This window comes from Mytilus trossulus, chromosome 6 (assembly GCF_036588685.1).
Source record: "Mytilus trossulus isolate FHL-02 chromosome 6, PNRI_Mtr1.1.1.hap1, whole genome shotgun sequence".
NCBI classification, from domain to species: Eukaryota; Metazoa; Mollusca; class Bivalvia; order Mytilida; family Mytilidae; genus Mytilus; species Mytilus trossulus.
In genome coordinates this window covers 58,965,959-58,989,792 of record NC_086378.1, presented here as the reverse complement: position 1 = coordinate 58,989,792, position 23,834 = coordinate 58,965,959, and the positions used below count along the sequence as shown (strand labels likewise).

The 23,834-nt window shown below is 30.8% G+C and overlaps 1 protein-coding gene across 2 annotated transcripts in view; it reads right to left on the bottom strand.

The window, feature by feature from the left end:
* Positions 1 to 2,223: 2,223 nt before the first annotated feature.
* Positions 2,224 to 23,834, bottom strand: part of LOC134721600 (uncharacterized) — a 40,283-nt gene continuing 18,672 nt past the window's right edge. Inside the window, exons 6-11 of one of the 2 annotated variants that reach the window (XM_063584703.1) lie at positions 22,680 to 22,757; positions 21,068 to 21,178; positions 20,476 to 20,586; positions 11,619 to 11,984; positions 10,652 to 10,785; positions 2,224 to 9,307 (exon numbers count right to left, since the gene is read on the bottom strand). In XM_063584703.1, coding sequence (XP_063440773.1) covers positions 9,251 to 9,307; positions 10,652 to 10,785; positions 11,619 to 11,984; positions 20,476 to 20,586; positions 21,068 to 21,178; positions 22,680 to 22,757 — 857 coding nt within the window. In that variant the 3' untranslated portion in view covers positions 2,224 to 9,250. The remainder of the gene's footprint in view (positions 9,308 to 10,651; positions 10,786 to 11,618; positions 11,985 to 20,475; positions 20,587 to 21,067; positions 21,179 to 22,679; positions 22,758 to 23,834) is intronic. The other variant, XM_063584704.1, reaches the window with a different exon arrangement.

Here is a 23,834-nt window from a genome sequence, read left to right as displayed (position 1 = left end):
ATTTTATGATACAGAGTAAGATTTTTAAACAAATACTATTCACTATGGATTAATAGTGTTGCTATAGAAAAAAACAATAACAAATCACAAAAGCAAAGACCAACGTATTGTTCATCTGGAATGATTCTTGATCTGTTCACTGGTTGTTTATTACAAACGGAGGAGCATGCATTGAGGCAATGCATTAACTCCTCCACATTTGAAATGTTGATAATTTCTTTCATTCAATAGCTTTTCACTCAATGTAATTAATAAGGAATACAAATTACCTTGATTACCTTTCTTTGTTTGCTTTTATTAGTTGAGCAAAGTAGGAAAGCTGTATTTACCCTATCAAAAGTATCATCCTTGTATTTGAATGTTATCACATATATAAGTAGTATGTTATCCTATGTCAGTGAGTTATTGGGCTTTCATTAAGCTCAGAATATTGAAAATAAATTAGTAAAAAGATTTTTTTATTGAAATAATATCTTTATTGCACTTTTTTGCTGTTATGACAAATTACTCAAACTACAGCAGTTGGCCGAGTATCCATGTGAATTAGTCACTGGATAACCAGGGAATTCATATTTATAGATAGTTTGTTAGTTTTGCAATTCATGGTTATAACATACATTTTGCAAAATATATTGTCCCATGATTTAAACTTTATGATAAATGACCTTATAACCTTATTGTTGAACACCGTTAAAGCTAGTTGATCAATTGTCCTGATTTATTTATACGTTTTCTTGATTCTCACGAACAACTCAAACTTAAGTTAAAAATTGTATGTGGTAAGTCTCGACATTCTAATTGAACATTCATTTTATTAATTATGCAAATATGTGTTTGGAGACAAAAATTCTGTACATTAGTAAGATTTTTGCAAAAATATTCTAGTTGTGAAACAATGTACCACGAATGTAATGGTGTATTATGAACTTGGTAGATATCCTTTGATATATCTTAAATTGTAAATTTTTATAAGATACTGGTTTAAACTTTTATCAACGAATAATTGTTTTCTTAAAAATTGTTATCAAGAACTGGAAATGAATCAATGTAATAACAGAAATGGTTGGATCTATCAGCCGAAATATTTGTTATTTAATTTGGGTCAGAATGGCTTTTTAGTATAACCAAGATAATCAAAACTAGAATGCACTCTCTGTTCTTTAAACACAACAGATGACAAGTTGCATTTCATTCTGCAGAGTAAGTGATATACTGCAATATTGAGACAGTATATTAGTTCGTATCATTATAGGCGGCCATCGTCATATAAGCTTGGAGTACCTTTGCTGAGAACAGAAAATGTAAAAGTCATATGTAATCTTTCTTAATTTTCTTTTCCATGCGTAAAACGTAGAACATATATGTTATTAACCAATACTTAATATACATCATTATTCTTCTTGAATGTATTATTTATCACTTATCAATGAAATATGCATTTATTTATCAGATATTCTATTTGCAATATATTACAAAATTTAGAATTTTAGAAAAACTAAGGCTTTTTCTACCTCAGGCATTGATTGCCTTAGCTGTATTTGGCATAACTTTTAGGAATTTTGGTCTATAATGCTCTTCAACTTCGTACTTTATTTGGTCTTTTGAAATTTTTTGGAATCGAGCGTCACTGATAAGTCTTTTGTAGACGAAACGCGCATCTGGCGTATATACAAAATTTAGTCCTGGTATCTATGATGAGTTTATTTACATAGCATTGTGATGATGAGCATTATTTGCTCAAAGCTATAAAAGAACTGAATTGAATTGATTTATGTTGTCTAACCTTCTTTAAGTGTTCTGAATTATTTGTGATGCTATGTTGTGCTTATAGCTCAATGGTCTTATTCATGTTAATTGTCCCAAAAAGTAAGACATCTGTTATTTAAAAAAAAATGTCATTGTTTTTACTGTATATCATATTTGTTTTTCTTTAGTTGCTTTGCACACAAATAAGACAGATTGTTTCTCATTTTATTTGTTAATGTGTGGCTTTTTATGGCTTGCTATGAAGTATTGGTTTTTCTAGCTGTCAACCCATAATTGCTAATGTCTACGTCATTTGGTCTCTGATGGATAGTTGGAAATTGACAATCGTCACTTATCTCCTTATTTTATATAGAAGGTAAATTGTTCGAGTAAATTTACAATAACAAATATTAAAATTTGATTTATTGAACTTTTTTTAAGTTTATAAACAATTAAAATACATATTGAGAACCAGGATCATAATGTACTAAAAGACAAAATAGGACATTAAACATGAAATTGTAAATATTAAAAGAAAATAAGATCATTAACAGATGACATGATCAGTACGATAACATATCAGTTTTACCAAACAAGATGTAATGATAATTTTATACATAAAAGAGGATAACAAGTTTTATGTAATTATCTTATAGGTTTATTGACTGTATTTGTATTTCACCTTTTGTTTCAAAAACATTGATTAGACAAGAAAACATAATTTTTATTCAGAAAACAATTAGAATTCAATGTGATGAAAACACTATTTTAACATATTCTTTGCTATGTCAACTACACAAAATGTGAGATAGCTATGGTTTAGCTTGAAATCTTCAAGTATGTCCACTAAAACTCTCTCATATTAGAAAATATTCACACAATATAAAATAATTTGTGTATGAAATTAAATGGTACTGTATTTGACCTAAGATAGCAATTTCAGTATAAGTTGCAGGAATTTAAATCTTGCATCTAAATTTACAAATCAAACACTTTAAATGCCTTTAAATGTTTCAAATTTCACTCTAGATTTCAAAAGTAAAAAGCCAGAGAATCTTTTCACAAAATATATACTGATTAAAATTGTATTTGAAAATAAAGTATATTTACTCTTGAAATAGTTTTTGAAAAGACCTGCAGATTTGGGATCTTAGGTGTTTATATGTTTCTAGAAAGATGATATTTCTACCTTGATTTATTATTGCTAAACCAGTATCTCCTGTATTGATAGTAGCAATGAATATAATGCAAGTTCCAAAGTAAATCAACCATTCAATTAAATGATTTAAAAATCAATAAATAAATAAAGGTAAAATATTGATATCTCGCTGCACTGGTATGGTTTGTGTTGCTCAGTCTTAATGTTTCCATAAATTGTGTTTTGTATACTGTTCATTATCTTTTGGTTATTTTCTCTTCATGTCATGGCGTTTTCAGTTTGTTTTCTACTTATCAGTTTGAATGTCCATTTGGTATATTTCACCTCTTTTTTTCAACTCTTAAGAAAAGTCATGTGAAAAAAGACTATTACATTGATCCCCTTTAAATGCCTTGTACCTGGAAAATTTAACCCTGAGAATCAAACACACAATATGCCCCTCATATACTTCCATATTAAGTAATATAATAATTTCTGACCTTTACATTTATTCTTAAAAAACATCATTAACATCATGCTTAGCTTTAAAAACTCCTTAACAATAATACACAAAGACATACAAAAGTAAAACTTCTAAAATCTCAATAACAACCTTAAGTACAATGTTGACTCTTAAAAGAACATATCCATTGTAACACTTTTAATACCCTCCTTGACCAAAGCAGTTTAAAAAATTCTTGTATTAGTTGTCTGACAGACCAAATAAGTAATCATACCTTTAAAATCCATGCTGTCAAACGGGTGACCAAAGGCAAATGTTAAATAATTATGCCCAATACTACAGAGAAATGTATGTTGAATGTATATTGAAAAGTTTTGGAAAACAGAGGGTAAACTTCTGATAGATCGAGACAGAAATCATACTTAAGAACTTTTTAATGTCATTCTGTTCAGTCCTTAGATAATGTTAGACATGTTAGAAATGTATGAAAAACAATATATTTCGCAAATGGTAACTCGTTAAAGATCAACAAACAGGAGAATTTTCTGACAAAAGTGCACCTGCTGCACAAATCACTGACAAAATATGAAGTAATGCTATTCAGTTGCAACTAAGAAAGTTGCAACTTTAAAGTACTGGACAAAGGAATAAAAGAAGAATGGACGAACAGAGTATAAAAAGAACCCACTCTTAGAGAAGGGATAAAAAGTTATTACAAAGATTCATATTATATACATTGATTTACAATCTTAATTTGGAAATAGTATTGGTTTCTTTAGCACAGAACTTAGTATAAAAAAAGTGCTGTTACATTTTGTTAAACAAAAAATTTGCAAACATAAGAATAAACATGGAAATTATCCTTTGGAACCAGTAGCTATATGTGTACATTATATATATACAACTCGTCTAAACATCAACCCAACAATGTTAGGTCTGTAAATTTGCTTTCGAAAATTTTATGTTCTTCCCTCGCCGGGATTCGAACCCATGCTACTGAGATATCGTGACACCAAATTGCCTGCATTGCAGCCGTCCCGCTAGACCACACAACCACCTGGGCTTCACAAAAATAAAGCTTTCGGTGGTAGTGTGTTACCTTTCCTCGTCAGTTTTAATCTAGCGGCGCACTACAGAACATGATATATAAAGCATGGAGATGTTATTGTTACAGATCAGATCAATTATCTATAGTAAAGGATCCTACAAATAAATGCAAGACACAGTCACAGAAAATAATTATATTAACAAGTACATCTGAGTCAGTACAGGTAAACAAAAAAACATTTTTTAATGTTCAAATCCCCCATTAGAGAGGCATGTCTTTTGAATCAGCAATAAAGTTCAACCTATAAAATTCAAAACTACTCATTTCAATCTGTCAAATCTTATGGCTAGGATTCGATGTCAAAATTTTATGTCAAATCTTATGGCTAAGTTTGATGTCAAAAATTTTGAGGTAGTTTTCTAATGTGTATTCTAGTTACTGTAAATTCAGAAATTATTGCAAAGTTTTTATTATTGCGAAACATGAGACAGAGTTGTAATTCCCAATGATTTAAACTCGCATTTTGAAATGTTTTATATGAATCCAAACAGATTTTTCTCAAAATCGTAAAAAATAAAATCGCATTCAAGTCTAAAATGACAAAATCGCAATATTAAATGCACCAAATAATTTCTGAATTTACAGTAACTTACAAGTTGAAAAATACAACTGAGTCATTAAAAAAACACCATTTTCATAACATTTACAATGTACACCCTATTCTATAGATTTTGATATTAATCGTCTTTATTGCAAATATAATGCATCAGTTCCAAGATAAATTGGTAGTTGGAAACAGGACAAAAAATTTCAGAAAGCAATTTAAATCTTTGGTGTTTGCAATATTAACTAAATTTTTGGCATTACTACATACATGTATAAACATATCCAAAAATGTGTATTTATCAACACAGTAACATGGTTGCTTTATAATATCTGCAATATCTGACTGTAAAACTTAAAATAATAATCATGATATCACTTTAAATTTGTAAAATGGAACCAGCAATTTGTTGGTGAAAAAAGTTTTTTCTAGTACATTGATAAAATACCAAGTTATTCCAAAGCATCATAAAACCAGATGGTCAGCAGGGCGCAGCTTTATACGACCACAGAGGTCAACCCTGAACAGTTGGGGCAAGTATGGACACAACATTCAAGCTTGATACAGCTCTGAATTTGGATTGTAATTAAATAGCTGACACAGCATAGGTTTCTGACACAGAATGAATGTGGTGGAATGAACTTAATTTTTGTGTGCTTTTGAGCAATGCTCTTTAATTGCTGTTGAATATTAATCTTCTTAAAAAAAAATATTTGAAGAAATTTTCTTTTCAATTTCTGAAATCTGAAATGAGAAAATTGTACCTCTCCCCATTTTTTTCACTTCCCTTATTACAAAAATACATCATACATGTATAATATTAAAATATAAAATGACATAGTCATGGTTAAAACTAATATAAATTAATAGTAACTTCAAAACATTAATTTACAGCTTATCATCTGAAGACAATCATCATTTCTTTATACCATATTTTAAAGCAGTGTAAGGGAGCTAATCAAACATATTAAATAACAGTTTTCTTTAAATGGAATTGGAATACCTCTCTTACACCCTTGTTTTCCCCCTTTTATTGCCCCTTATTGATATGATTTGAGCCTTCCAACCCCCACCTTTCTGATCATCCCTTTATAGTATTGAAACTTGTGGTATAATTTCAGAGAAATTTATACACTTAAACACAAGTAATTGACTAGAAACTACAAAAATGCTTATTCGGGTCCCTTTTTTCCCTTTTTGACCATGACGCTAAAAATCAATCCCAAACTTCCTAAACATTGTGTTAAAATTATTTTTCATTTTTATTTACTTATGCTCAATTTTAATCTGGAAACCATCTGTTTACGGACGACGCTGACGATGGTGGCGTAATACCAATAATAAATAATGAACTTTTTTATTTTTGCCCTTGTATAGAAATAGCTTACAACTCTGCAAATGAATAATGCACAGCATAAACAATCACAACAATAATTCTTGTACATTCTAATGTGGTTTTAAAACCACTCATATGCTTTCATGAATAAATATTAAATTTGTTATAACATTTTCATATCACACTTTGTCAACACTATGGAAACAATACTGACCTTGGTCGTTGGCATCATTAAATATTACTATCCTTGCATATATAAAACAACTTTACACAACTAATGAATAAATCGATTGAAATAAAAAAAGTCTTTCAAAATTTTAGTTTTTCAAACATTTTGTCAAAAAGGGAATGCACTAAAAAATATATATTACATAAAAATCTGTTTACTATGATAAGTTACCAATCTGACTTTAATTGCAGTGACTAGGTCAACAATCGTAATCCAACTATACCTCCTCCATGTATCATGTGTATATTATTGAAAATACATTATATTAAATAAATTCATTGACAATTCTGACAGTGATACATATAAAAAAAATGCCTATACTAAGTCAGAAATATGACAGTTGTTATCCATTCATTTGATGTGTTTGCTGTGTTTGAGCTTTTAATTTTGCCTTCGGATTTGAGAAATTTTTTATTTGAATTTTTTCCTCAGAGTTCAGTATTTGTTGATTTTACTTTCTTCTAGGAAGAAGTACACATCAAACATGTCAAAGACAAAATGTGAATTTTTACAAAATCCAAATAACAACAGTAGATAACAATATAAAATGTTAGTTTACAATTATTAATATTATTTTACCTTTAAAAGAATAAAAGCAGATTTTCTGATTTTCCAAAAAATTGTTTGAAACCTTTTTTTTTAAATTTTATAGCACCATTACATTATTGATCATTTCAAATGCTCTGAAGTTCTGATTATTTAAATTTTCTGCTTATTTTCCATACCTGATGACATTTTCTGAAATTTCAAAGAGAGTTTATATGTTTAACCATCTCATTTTTTTATATATATCAATCCTTATATTCAGTATGGCAGGTTGATGTGTTATTAGGTACAAGCAAAATAAAAATAAACTGTAATTTTTAATGGCATACAAAAATGTCCAATTGTATTGCAAATTATTAAAAATTATTATTGCAATTTTCTTCATGGTTTCTTTCAGCAATAGCATAGTGAATAAAGAGTTTATACATAGTTCTACATTTTGTACTTAAGTGCAAGGCTTTTGTGGTTTGAAGTTTGATGCTTTAACTGTTATTGTGAAATAAATATGGACTTATCGTTATTAATGCCAAATAAAGATAACAAACAGCTATATACCAAGGGCAAATGGTACAAAAACACTTAAAAACAGTTTTATGTATATATCTACCACATAACATAGTTGCAAATCCTAAGCTGCATATGCTTTTCCTATTATAAGTTTAGAGTTTCAGGAAAAGTTTGCTAGCACACCATAGTTGATCTTTTATTGTGAAAGTCACAGACCATATCTAAATTTAATTTAATTCTATATTTATTTAAAGAGGATTGTGAACAGCCAGAGGCTACGTGTGGATCTCCTCAATATCTAAATTTAAGGTCCTACAAATTTCTATAACTAAGTTTATAGTCCTTTGAAAGACTGTGATTACTGGAACTGCATTTATAGTCCATTCGTGGACTTGAAGTACAAAAAAAGGATGTGTACATAGCACACATGCAGATGCCCAACTCGCACTATCATTTTATATGTTTAGTTGACTGTGAAACTGGGGTCAATACTCTAATTTGCTATTGATATTACAAAATTAAAAAGATCATATCCTAGGAAACATGTGTACTAGGTTTCAAGTTGATTGGACTTCAACTTCTTTAAAACCTTCCTTGACCAAAAACTATAAACTAAAGTGGGACAGAACAGTGGACAAAAGAACAAAATGGATGCACGTACCAAAAAACATAATGCCCCTACTTAAGGCATAAAAAACCTCAACAATTAAGCTTATAAATAAAATTTCAAAAACCTCGTAAACAGATTTTTCAACTTTATTTTAATTCATAAGCTGTATCTTAATGTTAAGCAATTTGTAATGCCATACATTTTGTCATGTTTATGCCTCTTCTGTCTTAATACATAAGAATTTTACCGAATATAGTTTTGATAGGCATTGGATACAACAACTATTAGTTTAACTTTCAACTTATGCGTAGGTATTCAACCTAAGTTTATTATTTAACTAATCTAAAATAGTTTTTTTTGAAAATTATGCTTTTAAATGCTTATGTCAATAAACAGTTTTGAACCTATTGCAGAAATTAACTAAATAACTTATAAATTTCATATCAAATCATTTTACCCTTTCATGCATAATATTTGGCTTTGGACAACTTTTACCCAGTAAAAAATTAATTGCATATTATATATGATCTTAAAGAAAATAACATGGAAGCTCTGGCTAGCATTTCTTGTAATCAATTGTATTATAATTATTTTCAACTGTACTTATAATTGATAAACATTTGTTTTTGAATATGTCATTATCAAATTATCTTGAAAATAACAAGTAATAATCCAACCGAAGTAAGGGGTGACTATAATCTCATTACCAATTCTGCTATAATTTCAACAGTAAGATCTTATATAACTCAGGTATAACAAATTCTGATAAAAACAATCTGAGTTGAATATCATAAACCAATACTGTGGATTCATGTATTTTTGTTGGTACATGCACCAATTTTCATGGATAAAGGAAATATTTCAAGTTCGTGGATATTTGATTTCGTGGTTTTGCCAAAGTCTTAATACAAGTCTGTAGAAAATTTATTATTAGTGGAACATCTAAATTTGTGCTTCATGTAATCAATTGGGTTTCATGTAGCCATAACAATAATCTCTCTGAACTCATCATAAAACTTGAGATTATTCCATTGACTTTGGATTTGTTTCTTCATTAGCAGGACTTCTTGGGTTACTAGCCTGAAAATAAAAAAAAAATGTTTTATTTTTCAGCATTTACTCCATATTTCTGGGTTATATTTAATTTAACATTATTACAGTAAAAACATGTTTTTTTTAAATCAACAGACAACAGATACATTTTAAACATTACTGTTAATTGTCTAGGGCTTCTTTAGAAAGGACAGACAACATAAAATTGAGAAAGGAAATGGTGAATATGTCAAAGCGACAACCACCCGACCATAGAGCAAACAACAGCTGAAGGCAACCAATGGGTCTTCAATGCAGCGAGAATTTCCGCACCCATAGGTGTCCTTCAGCTGGCCCCTAAAATATGCATAATAGTACAGTGATAATGGATGTCATACTAAACTCCAAATTATACACAAGAAACTAAAATTCTAAATCATACAAGACTAACAAAGGCCAGAGGCTCCTGACTTGGGACAGGCGCAAAATTGCGGCGGGGTTAAACATGTTTATGAGATCTCAACCCTCCCCCTATACCTCTAGCCAATGTAGAAAAGTAAAAGAATAACAATACGCACATTAAAATTCAGTTCAAGAGAAGTCCGAGTCCGATGTCAAAAGATGTTTGTTTTCTAAACTAATAGAATCATATTCAAAACAGTGAGGTCCTGGCCATTGATTGACCACCTAAATTATCCCATTGACTGGGACAGATTAGGTGAACGTTTGTCTGTAACGACCATTGCTCACTTCTTACTTATTATAGAATTTAAACTGTGGGGTCACCAAAGGTTCTTAACGCCTTTAATAATAAAATAATTCGAAAAATTATTCAGGAATAACCTTTATGTTTTGATTTATATTATTGATATAAATCAACACATCGTATTATTCCGGATTCGTTTTTCGAATTGCTTTATTTAGGTGTTGAGAACCTTTGGTGACCCCACAGATTCAGTGTCTTAAACAAGTACATAGTGAGCAGTGATTGTTACCGACAAACGTTCACCTAATCTGTCCCAGTCAATGGGATAATTTAGGTCGTCAACCAATTGCCAGGACCACACTGTTTTGAATATGATTCTATATTTGCTAATTATTATACATATGTACAATTCAGCTTACACATTTCCAATGTTTCTCAAGAAACATTTTGATGTTCAACAATTGAAACTTGTCTTAATTCTTTTTTATTCAATCAAGCCTGAATGTCATTTCTATAATCTGCTTACTAGAAAATATTTGAACTCATACTGATACATATAAAAATCATGATAACAGAGTTTAAAGCTGTTTGCAAAACTTGAACTATTACAACTAAAATCACTGACCTCAAAAAGCAAAATTATTATTATCATACTTTTTTCAATATTATAAAATGAATTTACATACCTGGGCAGAGATGTTATTTACTTTTTCAGAATACAAACAATTATCATAATGCAAGCTGCTACTTAAAGGATCATCATTTTCTTTCCATTTCTGATTGAATCCACAACAGAAGCATTGAGCATAGGTATTGCATCCTGAAAATAAAGCAATTAAATACCAAAACATTAACTCAAAAAAAGATATACAAATGTATATGAAAAGAAGTTGATGTTGTATAATTGATTTTTAGACAACTCTCCACCAAAGACAAATGATATAGAAGTTAACAACTAAAGGTCACCATAGAGCCTTCAACTTTGCACAAACCCCTTTCCACATTAAAGGGTCCAAAATGACAAATATAAATCCATTTAAACTAGGAAACCAATGGCCTGATGTATGTTAATTAAAAAACAATGAACATAATACAAATAAATTATTGAGCAATAACAACAGCTAAATTAAAAGCTCCTGACTTATGACAGACACATACAGATTGTGATGGGTTAGACATGTTAGTTGGATCCCCCTCCCTCAGTTGATAAGGTGGTGTAACAGTACAACATATAAACAAATAAAAAATTTACTACATGCCCTATGTATTACTAGTATTAAATAAGTGTGTGGTTGAAATTTGTCTTGTTATGTTTCAGAGAAGATTTTTGTAAAAATTTATGAAAACAAACAATAATCATTCATGTCATAATGGCAGAAGTTAATAAAAATTGAAAAAACCACTCAAATACAATGAACAGATATAAGACAGTATAATTTGTGTAGAATGAAACAATGTTAATCAAAAAGTCATCAAAGGTAAATCTAAAAAGTATGAGGTTCTTGGTGGATATATAAACATAGGAGAGTCAAAAAAATAATTATAAACAAGGAAATGTGGTATATTTGCAAATTAGACAACTATCCACAAGATAAACTGAAGCATTAAATCATTCAAAAGATTTAAATGAGCAAAGCATCATGATAGCTTTACCTTTATAAAAGAATCCAGCACTGGCCATCTTTTGTTTGGATGGTTCACTTAGAGACCATTCAGTAAAACTTTGTTCTCTAACTCTTTTCTTAGAATATGCTGGGAATTTTGCTGAACTGATAATAAATTCTTCCTCCTGATTTGGATTTGAAATGTGAGAGCCATTATTTGAAATAACAACTGCCTCCTGTTGGGAAGACACAATAGATCTATCTGTATCAGCTACATGGTGTGTTTCATTATACTCATCACCCAATTGTTGTGGTTGTGGTGTTTTACAAGCACCAATCCTTGAAAAGCTTGTCGCAATTTCTGGCTGAAAAGATGATTGTGGTGTAGCAGATGTTTCTATATCTACAAATGGTACTGTAATATTATTAAATAAAACAATTGAGCAAAAGTTCAGAAGAATTAGACATGAAATCAAGTGCATTAAAGAAATGTAATGTGTCTCTCTTTTTTTAACAGAAATAATAGTCTTTATAAAGAATGTTTTAACTTGACTAATTCACTTACAAACATGAGAGTGCATTGGGCCAGTTTAAACACCAATACATTCCTTTAAAAATATGTTTAATCCGTATGATTTAAAAAAAAAAATGAAGATTAAGAATTTAATTCCCATTAAATGTGAATTGTATAACTGTGTCATTGGCCTGGCACATGAATATGTTTCCTGGTAAAAAAAAATGTTTTGCATTTATTCAGCTATTTGATAAAAAAGTAAAAGCTACAAAAATATCATAATTTTATTATCATTCAAATGAATGTTTTGTGTGTCATATTAATATTTAAACAATAAATATGAAGTGATAAATAACTCTTTTAAAGTTTGAGCCACAAATTGTGTTCATAGTGTTATCACATCACCATTTTGTTTATTTTGGTTTGAAAGAGTAGTTCAGTGATCAACATCATGTATTGAAAAATAAATAAGGTCAAGAGCCGCTACCAGAAGTTTTCTTGACCAATTATGTAAACATACTTTCTAATATTCAAATCATATAAACATACTCTCTAATATGCAAATCATATAAGAACTATAGCTAAACAAGTGATTGTAATATCAATTTTTTTTGTAATTTAAAAATTTATTAATTCCCTGTTACTTTTGATATTTAAATGTACATGGAATCATTTTCTGTGACAAGTTGGAAAAATTCTTCATTTTTCAGTAAGTGTTTTTATCATAACGTTAACACAGTTGGCATTGTGGTTTTACTGAAAACAAATTTCAATTTTTATCAATAAGAATTAAGAATTTGAAACACTATGCCTATGGCGGGATTTCATTCATCATATTATCAAATTAGTATTAAATTATTTAACAAGAGTTTACAATTATTCACAAAGACATGGACAATTGAAAGTGAACACCCACAACTTAATCCATTTCTAAGTAGCAACATTCCAGCAGCACCTGCATACGGGTATATATATCCCAATTGATACAACTCGTCTAAACATCAACCCAACAATGTTAGATCTGTAAATTTGCTTTCGCAAATTTTTGGTTCTTCCCTCGCCGGGATTCGAACCCATGCTATTGTGATATCGTGACACCAAATCGCCTGCACTGCAGCCGTCCCGCTAGACCACACGACCACCTGGGCTCTCAAAAAAGAGCTTTCGGTGGCCATATGTTACCTTTCCACGTCAGTTTTAATCTAGCGGCGTACTACAGTACATGATATATAAGGCATGAAGATGTTATTGTTACAGATCAGCTAAATTATCTATAGTAAAGGATCCTACAAATTAATGTAAGATACAGTCACAGAAAATAATTATATTCATAAGTACGTCTGAGTCAGTGACAACCCATTGATACGATATTCCCGTGCTTGCATTTCCTATCATGATTTTCTTGATAGAGGGTTACTGCTCACAAGGTACAGATGGGTGCACTCCTAACCTGTACAGCAAGTTAACTTGATAACCAGTCATTTGGACTGGTCAAAGTTAACCTGTGACCGAATATAGGACTGCTCTGACCAGTCCTAGGACCAAAATCTAGTTAACTTGAAAAGCGGACTTGGTCCTAGGACTGTTTTTATGTCTGCCAAAAAGTTAACTTGGAAACAGGTCCGCTATTGATATAAGTTAACTTCGAACCAGTCCTGTCATAAAGTTAACATAAGTTAACTTCGGAACCAGTCCTGTCATAAAGTTAACATAAGTTAACTTGGAAACCGGTCCTGCCACAAAGTTAACTTCTGCTTGGACAAATCCGATCAAAACCAGACCTGTTCCCAAGTTAACTTTTGACTGGTCTGCTCAACACTAAGTTAACTTGAAACCAGGACCGCTCTTCGTTGATTTAAAAAAAAATATTTTAATATCTTTGTTTCGTAGTATAAACATCGAAAATAAAGTAATTTGAAAATTAATACTTCCGTTTTATGAACAGGATTAAATACAAATATTTGAAAATAAGTACGCACAGAACGTAACACAAATTTATCTGTGATCTGACAATCTATCTATTATAAAAACGATCTCGGTTACAATAATAACAGGAATTGAATATATATATATTTATTCCCAGATCGAATTCAATCATACTATGTATATTTTTGAAAGGAAGTATATTTGATGTTAGGTGTATACGTTTTTGTTAGTTATACATCCTTGAACTATGCAGCCACAATCAGCAATAGTTTAATTCAAATTTTTGTTCGCCTAAATTAATAATAATTTTACTCAAAATACTGATACGTAACAAAATTTCAGTAGTTTTGATGCCTCCGGTTGACTTGTACAACAAAATTATTTGACCGCATCCACCAAAACTGACCATATATGCACTTTAATTTGTAAATCTATATACCCGCATAGTAAATCAGCCATATTTTTTATGTCAGGATTCAATGTATAATACAATCATGACAATGGACAGCAAAATTGCAATATAATAACAACAAATTTTGGTTCGCATAAATTTAAGATACCAGCATGTCCTCATTTTATTCAAAATAATATTGATACGTAACAAAATTTCAGTAGTTTTGATACCTCCAGCTGACTTGTACAACAAAATTATTTGACCGCATTACCAAAACTGACCATATGTGAACTTTAAATTGTAAATCTATATACCAGCATAGTTAAAATCAGCCTTATTTTTAATGTCAGGATTCAATGTATAATACAATCATGACAATGGACAGCAATATTGCAATATAATAACAACAAATTTTTGTTCGCCTAAATTAAGGGTGCCAGCATGTCCCCTTTTTACTTATAATACTGATACGTAACAAAATTTCAGTAGTTTTGATGCCTCCAGTTGACTTGTACAACAAAATTATTTGACCGCATCCACCAAAACTGACCATATACATGATATATGCACTTTAATTTGTAAATCTATATACCCGTATAGTAAATCAGCCATATTTTTTATGTCAGGATTCAATGTATAATACAATCATGACAATGGACAGCAATATTGCAATATAATAACAACAAATTTTTTTTCGCATAAATTTAGGATACCAGCATGTCCTCATTTTATTCAAAATATTGATACGTAACAAAATTTCAGTAGTTTTGATACCTCCATTTGACTTGTACAACAAAATTATTTGACCGCATCCACCAAAACTGACCATATGTGCACTTTAATTTGTAAATCTATATACCCGCATAGTTAATCAGCCATATTTTTTATGCCAGAATCAATGTATAATACAATCATGACAATGGACAGCAATATTGCAATATAATAACAACAAATTTTTTGTCACATCAATTTAGGATACCAGCATGTCCTCATTTTATTCAAAATATTGATATGTAACAAAATTTCAGTAGTTTTGATACCTCCAGCTGACTTGTACGACTAAATTATTTGACTGCATCCACCAAAACTGACCATATGTGCACTTTAATTTGTAAATCTATATACCCGCATAGTAAATCAGCCATATTTTTTATGTCAGGATTCAATGTATAATACAATCATGACAATGGACAGCAAAATTGCAATATAATAACAAAAAATTTTGGTTCACATAAATTTAGGATACCAGCATGTCCTCATTTTATTCAAAATATTGATACGTAACAAAATTTCAGTAGTTTTGATACCTCCAGCTGACTTGTACAACTAAATTATTTGACTGCATCCACCAAAACTGACCATGCTGACCATATGTGCACTTTAATTTGTAAATCTATATACCAGCATAGTAAATCAGCCATATTTTTTATGTCAGGATTCAATGTATAATACAATCATGACAATGGACAGCAAAATTGCAATATAATTACAAAAAATTTTGGTTCCCATAAATTTAGGATACCAGCATGTCCTCATTTTATTCAAAATATTGATACGTAACAAAATTTCAGCAGTTTTGATACCTCCAGCTGACTTGTACAACAAAATTATTTGACCACATTACCAAAACTGACCATATGTGAACATTAAATTGTAAATCTATATACCAGCATAGTAAATCAGCTTTATTTTTAATGTCGGGATTCAATGTATAATACAATCATGACAATGGACAGCAATATTGCAATATAATAACAACAAATTTTTGTTCGCCTAAATTAAGGATGCCAGCATGTCCTCTTTTTACTTAAAATACTGATATGTAACAAAATTTCAGTAGTTTTGATGCCTCCAGTTGACTTGTACAACAAAATTATTTGACCGCATCCACCAAAACTGACCATATATGCACTTTAATTTGTAAATCTATATACCCGCATAGTAAATCAGCCATATTTTTTATGTCAGGATTCAATGTATAATACAATCATGACAATGGACAGCAAAATTGCAATATAATAACAAAAAATTTTGGTTCCCATAAATTTAGGATACCAGCATGTCCTCATTTTATTCAAAATATTGATACGTAACAAAATTTCAGCAGTTTTTATACCTCCAGCTGACTTGTACAACAAAATTATTTGACCACATTACCAAAACTGACCATATGTGAACATTAAATTGTAAATCTATATACCAGCATAGTAAATCAGCTTTATTTTTAATGTCGGGATTCAATGTATAATACAATCATGACAATGGACAGCAATATTGCAATATAATAACAACAAATTTTTGTTCGCCTAAATTAAGGATGCCAGCATGTCCTCTTTTTACTTAAAATACTGATACGTAACAAAATTTCAGTAGTTTTAATGCCTCCAGTTGACTTGTACAACAAAATTATTCGACCGCATCCACCAAAACTGACCATATATGCACTTTAATTTGTAAATCTATATACCCGCATAGTAAATCAGCCATATTTTTTATGTCAGGATTCAATGTATAATACAATCATGACAATGGACAGCAATATTGCAATATAATAACAACGAATTTTGGTTCGCATAAATTTAGGATACCAGCATGTCCTCATTTTATTCAAAATATTGATACGTAACAAAATTTCAGTAGTTTTGATACCTCCAGCTGACTTGCACAACTAAATTATTTGACTGCATCCACCAAAACTGACCATGCTGACCATATGTGCACTTTAATTTGTAAATAATATATATACCCGCATAGTAAATCAGCCATATTTTTTATGTCAGGATTCAATGTATAAAACAATCATGACAATGGACAGCAAAATTGCAATATAATAACAAAAAAATTTGGTTCCCATAAATTTAGGATACCAGCATGTCCTCAATTTTTTCAAAATATTGATACGTAACAAAATTTCAGCAGTTTTGATACCTCCAACAGACTTGTACAACAAAATTATTTGACCACATTACCAAAACTGACCATATGTGAACTTTAAATTGTAAATCTATATACCAGCATAGTAAATCAGCCTTAAAAATTTTGGTTCGCCTAAATTAAGGGTGCCAGCATGTCCTCTTTTTACTTAAAATACTGATACGTAACAAAATTTCAGTAGTTTTGATGCCTCCAGTTGACTTGTACAACAAAATTATTTGACCGCATTACCAAAACTGACCATATGTGCACTTTAATTAGTAAATCTATATACACCATGACGTACCCTCATAGTATTAATCAGCCATATTTTTTTATGTCAGGAATCAATGTATAATATAATCATGACAAAGGACAGCAATATTGCAATTTAATAACAACAAGTTTTTGTTTGCATAAATTTAGGATACCAGCGTGTCCTCCTTTTATTCAAAATATTGATACGTAACAAAATTTCATTAGTTTTAATACCTCATGCTGACTTGGAAAACAAAACAAGTTGACCAAAACTGATCATATGTGCACTTTTATCTGCAAATCTATATACCCGCATACCATTGTACCGAGCGCCTTAATGTCTTCTCCTGGCGCTCCTGTTCACATTTTAGTAGGACCGTAAATGTACATGTAATCAATAATATTTGAAAACTATTAATGTAAAAAATATTTTGATTAAATTGAGAATGTCAGAATTTCATCTCTTTATTCATAATAACAGTCAGATCATATAGGAGTTCATGATAGTGTACGTCTAAAACAAAACTATTATGCCACATCATCAAAGTACCAACACTGACATATCTGAATTCATTTGTACTATTTACAATGATTTAATAAAAACAAGTATACGAGGTTCTCTTCTTGGAATCTATTATGTCGGTTGATTGATTTTGTTAATAGTTAAACGTCAAGTGGCAACTATTTCATTAGAGTGCGCATTGAGTATAATTATAGGACGTCCCATATAAATATCGGCAATGACAAATCTCTCGATAAATCTGACGAATTTGACGAGATTGTTGATAGTTTTACCACACCGTATGCGTACGGACACTGTACAATTTCTGTTAGAATATTCTGCGGGAAATAGAATAGTAAATCCAATGCAAACAAGTTGAATATCAATGAAATATCCATGCAAGTATAAATTTATGCATAAAGTAAAATTTAGGAAGGGACAGGTAAACAACGGGGAACGAAGTAACGTAGACAATGTTGCCGATATCCCGTGATATAAGAATATTGTTCCGATGCGTTGGATAACCTTTCTATCCGCCTTCTAATACAAAAAACTCTGCGTGATCGTATAGCCATTTTTTATTTATATAAGAATACATGTATATCAAATAAAAGAGAGCATTTGTATAATATCTAGTAGAGTCTAGCGAGTAAATAACAAATGATATCTGTGGAAAAAACAATGCGAATGTTGTTTACATATTTTAATCATGTGGAAACTCAAGGCTGATATGAAAACTCTTATAACGATAGTCTGTCATAAGCAGACCTGTCCTCAGGTCTGGTCAATAGCAGACTTGTCCACAGGTCTGGTCAAAAGCAGACCTGTCCTCAGGTCTGGTCAGGAGCAGACCTGTCCACAGGTCTGGTCTGAGGCAGACCTGTCCTCAGGACTGGTCAAAAGCAGACTTGTCCACAGGTCTGGTCTGGGGCAGACCTGTCCTCAGGACTGGTCAAAAGCAGACTTGTCCACAGGTCTGGTCTGGAGCAGACTTGTCGATAGGTCTGCAGCAGTCCTAAAAAAGCAGACCGTAGGTCTGGTCCACCAACGACGAAGTTAACTTGCTTGACTGCTTAAAAATTCTCAAGTTAACTTAGAAAGCAGTCAACAAGTTAACTCTACGTTAACTTTTGTCAAGGTTAGGACCGCACCCATCTGTAGCTATTAAACCAAGAGTTCCAAATGGTGGAGTTGAAATCATCCCTTCGTAAATTTTACGGACGCCATCACCAGTTGGTTGACCGTTATGGAATAACCGTTTCACAAATGATATCGGATATGTTCCTTACATCGTAACTACAATCCCCTTCCCTTTCATGAATGTGACCTTCCGAATTAGACTATTTACCGGATTTGTAATCACATAAGCAACACGACGGGTGCCACATGTGGAGCAGGATCTGCTTACCCTTCCGGAGCACATGAGATCACCCCTAGTTTTTGATGGGGTTCGTGTTGTTTATTCTTTAGTTTTCTATGTTGTGTCGTGTGTACTATTGTTTTTCTGTTCGTCTTTTTCATTTTTAGCCTTGGCGTTGTCAGTTTGTTTTAGATTTATGAGTTTGACTGTCCCTTTGGTATCTTTCGTCCCTCTTTTAAGGGTGAACATCTCTGAGGAGCCAAAAATTTCTAGAATTAAACTTTTTTTTTAACCTGATGTTTGGGTTTATTTAAGACTGTAACAAAACAATTGGTGAAGAAAAAATCATATGATGGTGCACTTCTTTTTTTGCTATGACCCTTTGAAAATGCCCAATTTTGATGATTTTTACATTTTTCATCGATTTTTACCTATTTATGGGCTATTATCGTGAAAAAAATCACAGATCCACAATTAAACTTTTTTTCAAACTTTCTATAAGGATGGAGTGAACCAATCTGAATAAATTGTACTTAAAAAAAACTATAGGTAGGTGTTGATATAAGAAAGTTTTATCATATTTTGACGCTTTTGGTATAAAATTGTCCATGCTGTCAATTTTGTATTTTTGTGATTTTTCGCAGTTTCAAGAACAAAATGCATATTATTTAAACTTTTTTGTTATAAATAATTGAAAAGATACATATCTAAGAAATTTGAAAAGACCAAAATGATATGGGATGTACATGATTCTTGTTAAATCTTTTATTGTAATCCTCATCCATTTTCTAAAAATTTTGGCTAAAAATACTGACTTGATTGGTCGTAAATTTGAAAACTGGATTACTCAAAAACCATTCATTGTAAATACACAATTTTTTCACAGAGTTATGTTTGATTATAAATTTTTTTTAAATTCATCGATATTTTTCACTTGTATTACATGTTTTGGAAATAATTCAAGAACAAGATTTCAACAAGACTGAAAAGTCAGAAGAATACATCCTTAATATCATTTTACATTAACTTGACCACTTACCTTCACTTGATGGATGATGACCAAATCTATTAGCTATAATTGTCTCCTGATAGTTAATACCATTTGACTCGTTAGGTTGTGCAGGATGATTTCTTACCCCATCATATTGATCTGAAATAGCACAAACTTTTACCATACATGTACCTTTTATAGATAACTTTACTGTATTAGTTTATGAAGGCTGTATGCTATTTATGTCACTTCCATTTGACTATGGTGTATAGTGTTATTTGCAATCTAATTTAATCTGCCTTTACTTTTTGTTCAAGTTGATAAGACAAAAATTTTCAAACGAAACCTTATGTGAAATTTAGGTTAAAATATTAATTTATCATATAATATATTTCAAAACTAATAATAATGAATATGTGTACTAAGTTTGAAGATGATTTGAGGCACAGAACAATATACATAATATAGGTGGGGTATATAAACAGAAAAGTTTAAAACTGGGACTTCATGATACAAGATTAATATATTTTCGACTTGTATCATATGTTTTGGAAATAAATTCAAGAACAAGATTTCAACGAGACTGAAAAGTCAGAAGAATACATCCTTAATATCATTTTACATTAACTTGACCACTTACTTCCACTTGATGGATGATGACCAAATCTATTAGCTATAATTGTCTCCTGATAGTTAATACCATTTGACTCGTTAGGTTGTGCAGGATGATTTCTTACCCCTTCATATTGATCTGAAATAGCACAAACTTTTACCATACATGTACCTTTTATAGATAACTTTACTGTATAAGTTTATGAAGGCTGTATGCTATTTATGTCACATCCATTTGACTATGGTGTATAGTGTTATTTGCAATCTAATTTAATCTGCCTTTACTTTTTGTTCAAGTTGATAAGACACAATTTTTCAAACAAAACCTTATTTGAAATTTAGGTTATTTTTTATTATATATATTTTAAACTAATAATAATGAATATGTGTACTAAGTTTGAAGATGATGTGATGCACAAAACAAGATACATAATATAGGTGGGGTATATAAACAGAAAAGTTTAAAACTGGGTCCTTATGATACAAGAGCTATATATAACTATGCAGATCATAATTTCAAAAACTTTTTTCTACTTAGTTTGATACACTTTAAAATTGCAGTGAGATGAGATTTTTGGTGTTCCCTATATATATATTTCTCTAATTCTATGGAAAATTATCCCTTTCCGAACCCATTGTATAAAAAAATATAATCAACGTGTGGTTGCTGGTGATCTCAACAGATCATTGGATGATTTTAAGGGTCATGACCTTTTTAGCTAACTGGATGAATCAAAATATGATAACAGGTGTTAATGAAATTGACAACTTCGTGCAAGGTGAAAGGCACTTGAAGGGGATTTTCGGTTAACAAAAAAAGAAAATGTCTTTTAATCATTAGAGAAACAGATTCTTACATAGTTACTCGTGGATTATCGGATTTATCCAATCTCGATAGTTAAATTATAAATTTTAAAGTCCTTGCCGAGGCGGCTCGGACTTTAAAATTGATAATTTAACTATCTCGATTGGATAAATCCGATAATCCACTGGTATCAATGTAAGAATCTATATATATATAGCTAGTTGAAAGACTAACTGTGTGGTTTTTTTCTTTAATTTGCTGTGCATGTACTGATTTGGTGTCATGGATTCTCTGTTTTTCTTTTCTATTCTTTTAACATAAAGTCCTGCATATTGGATTTTAAACTGAATGGTTTCTTAGATTTGAGGAATCAACAATTAAGGTAGATAGGGTGTCTTCCTCCATCTTGGATTTGGAAATTCAAGAAAACAAAGTCTAGATCTTTTATAAAATGTGCAAATTTTAAGAGTAATAGATAATTCAGGTGTAAGAACTTTCATGTCAATATAGAAAATGACATGTTTTATCATACTAATGGTTGTATTTTACAAAAAACAGAAAACTTTTGTTTGATTATTTTTTTTCCAACTTGCCACTTAAGGGGAGGTAACTCAAATTCAAAAAACAAAAATGGGTATTCCATGCATAATCTATACAAAATCTGTCAATTTTGAACAGCTTGTAGCATGGAAATAAGCCTGGTGACCCATTCTTTTTATTATTATTTTTAAAAAAGCTTAATATAAACTATATTTTGCCAAACTGTTAAAAAATTCTATGGATTATAATTTAGACACCCTATCTACCTTAAGATACTTCATCAAGGGAAACTTACCTATATTTGTTGGTTGATTGTCATTACCATTTGTTTCATTAGGTGGTACAGCATCATATTGTACCTCAACATATGGATCTGAAATACCACAAACTTATATTTTGTATTTAGGTCTACTCATTATTGCAGAATATTCAATGACTATACATCTATAGTCTAATTGAATATATAGGGTATTTGGATATTTTTTGCTGACATTTTAGGTATCCTATTTGCCGGAGTCTACTGCATGTACCAGAGAACTACATTTTTGTTAGAACATTGATCAGATAAACCAAAAAAAAGATGGAAGGACATGTGTACTACAATGTGAAAGCAACATATTCCCTCTCCTAACGTGGAGGTATAATATACTGTACATGTCCAGGGTTTCCGCTGGCGGTTGCCATTTTCGCAATTTGCGAAAAAATATCAATTGTGGCGATAAAAATTCGTCATTGGCGAAAGAATTTGGCGAAAGAAATATATATAACGATTTATTTTCCTCCATTTTGTTTATTTCCTTTTTTTCAAGTTTCTCGGACTTTATCAGACAATACTCGGAATTCACCTTGATCCCATTAAGATTTGGACAGAAAATCAATAATCAGCTGATTGCATTTTATAGCTATCGACAACAAAGGACTAATTAATAAAGGTGTTGATTGAATTGTTTGACAAAATGATATGGTTAAATGCCTTCCGCTAAATGTCACATACAGAATTTATTGACCACTTTGCGACGCACATGTTTAAAGCAAACTTTTGACGTCTTCTCTCCTTTTAAATATAGTTTAGAAAAGAAAGCTGTTGTTGTGACGAAAAATATTCAAAAGCAAGAAACATCTCCGATTTAAAACTTTAATTATCCTTCGACTTTAAGATAGGTAATTGATTCGGGAGACTACCTGAAAGTCGTTTGGGTGACACACGTGTTTCAAGCATAGTTTTACGTCTGAACTTTTTCATTTACGATGGTCAAGATAAGAAAGCTGTCGTTATGAAGAAATCTTTCCAAAAGGTTGGGAACAACCCCTTGAATGAGAGTAACCCTTCAGTTTCATGTGATAAAAGCTTTTGTTTTGTTGTATAAACTAGAGGCTCTAAAGAGCCTGTGTCGCTCACCTTGGTATATGTGAATATTAAACAAAGGAAGCAGATGGATTCATGACAAAA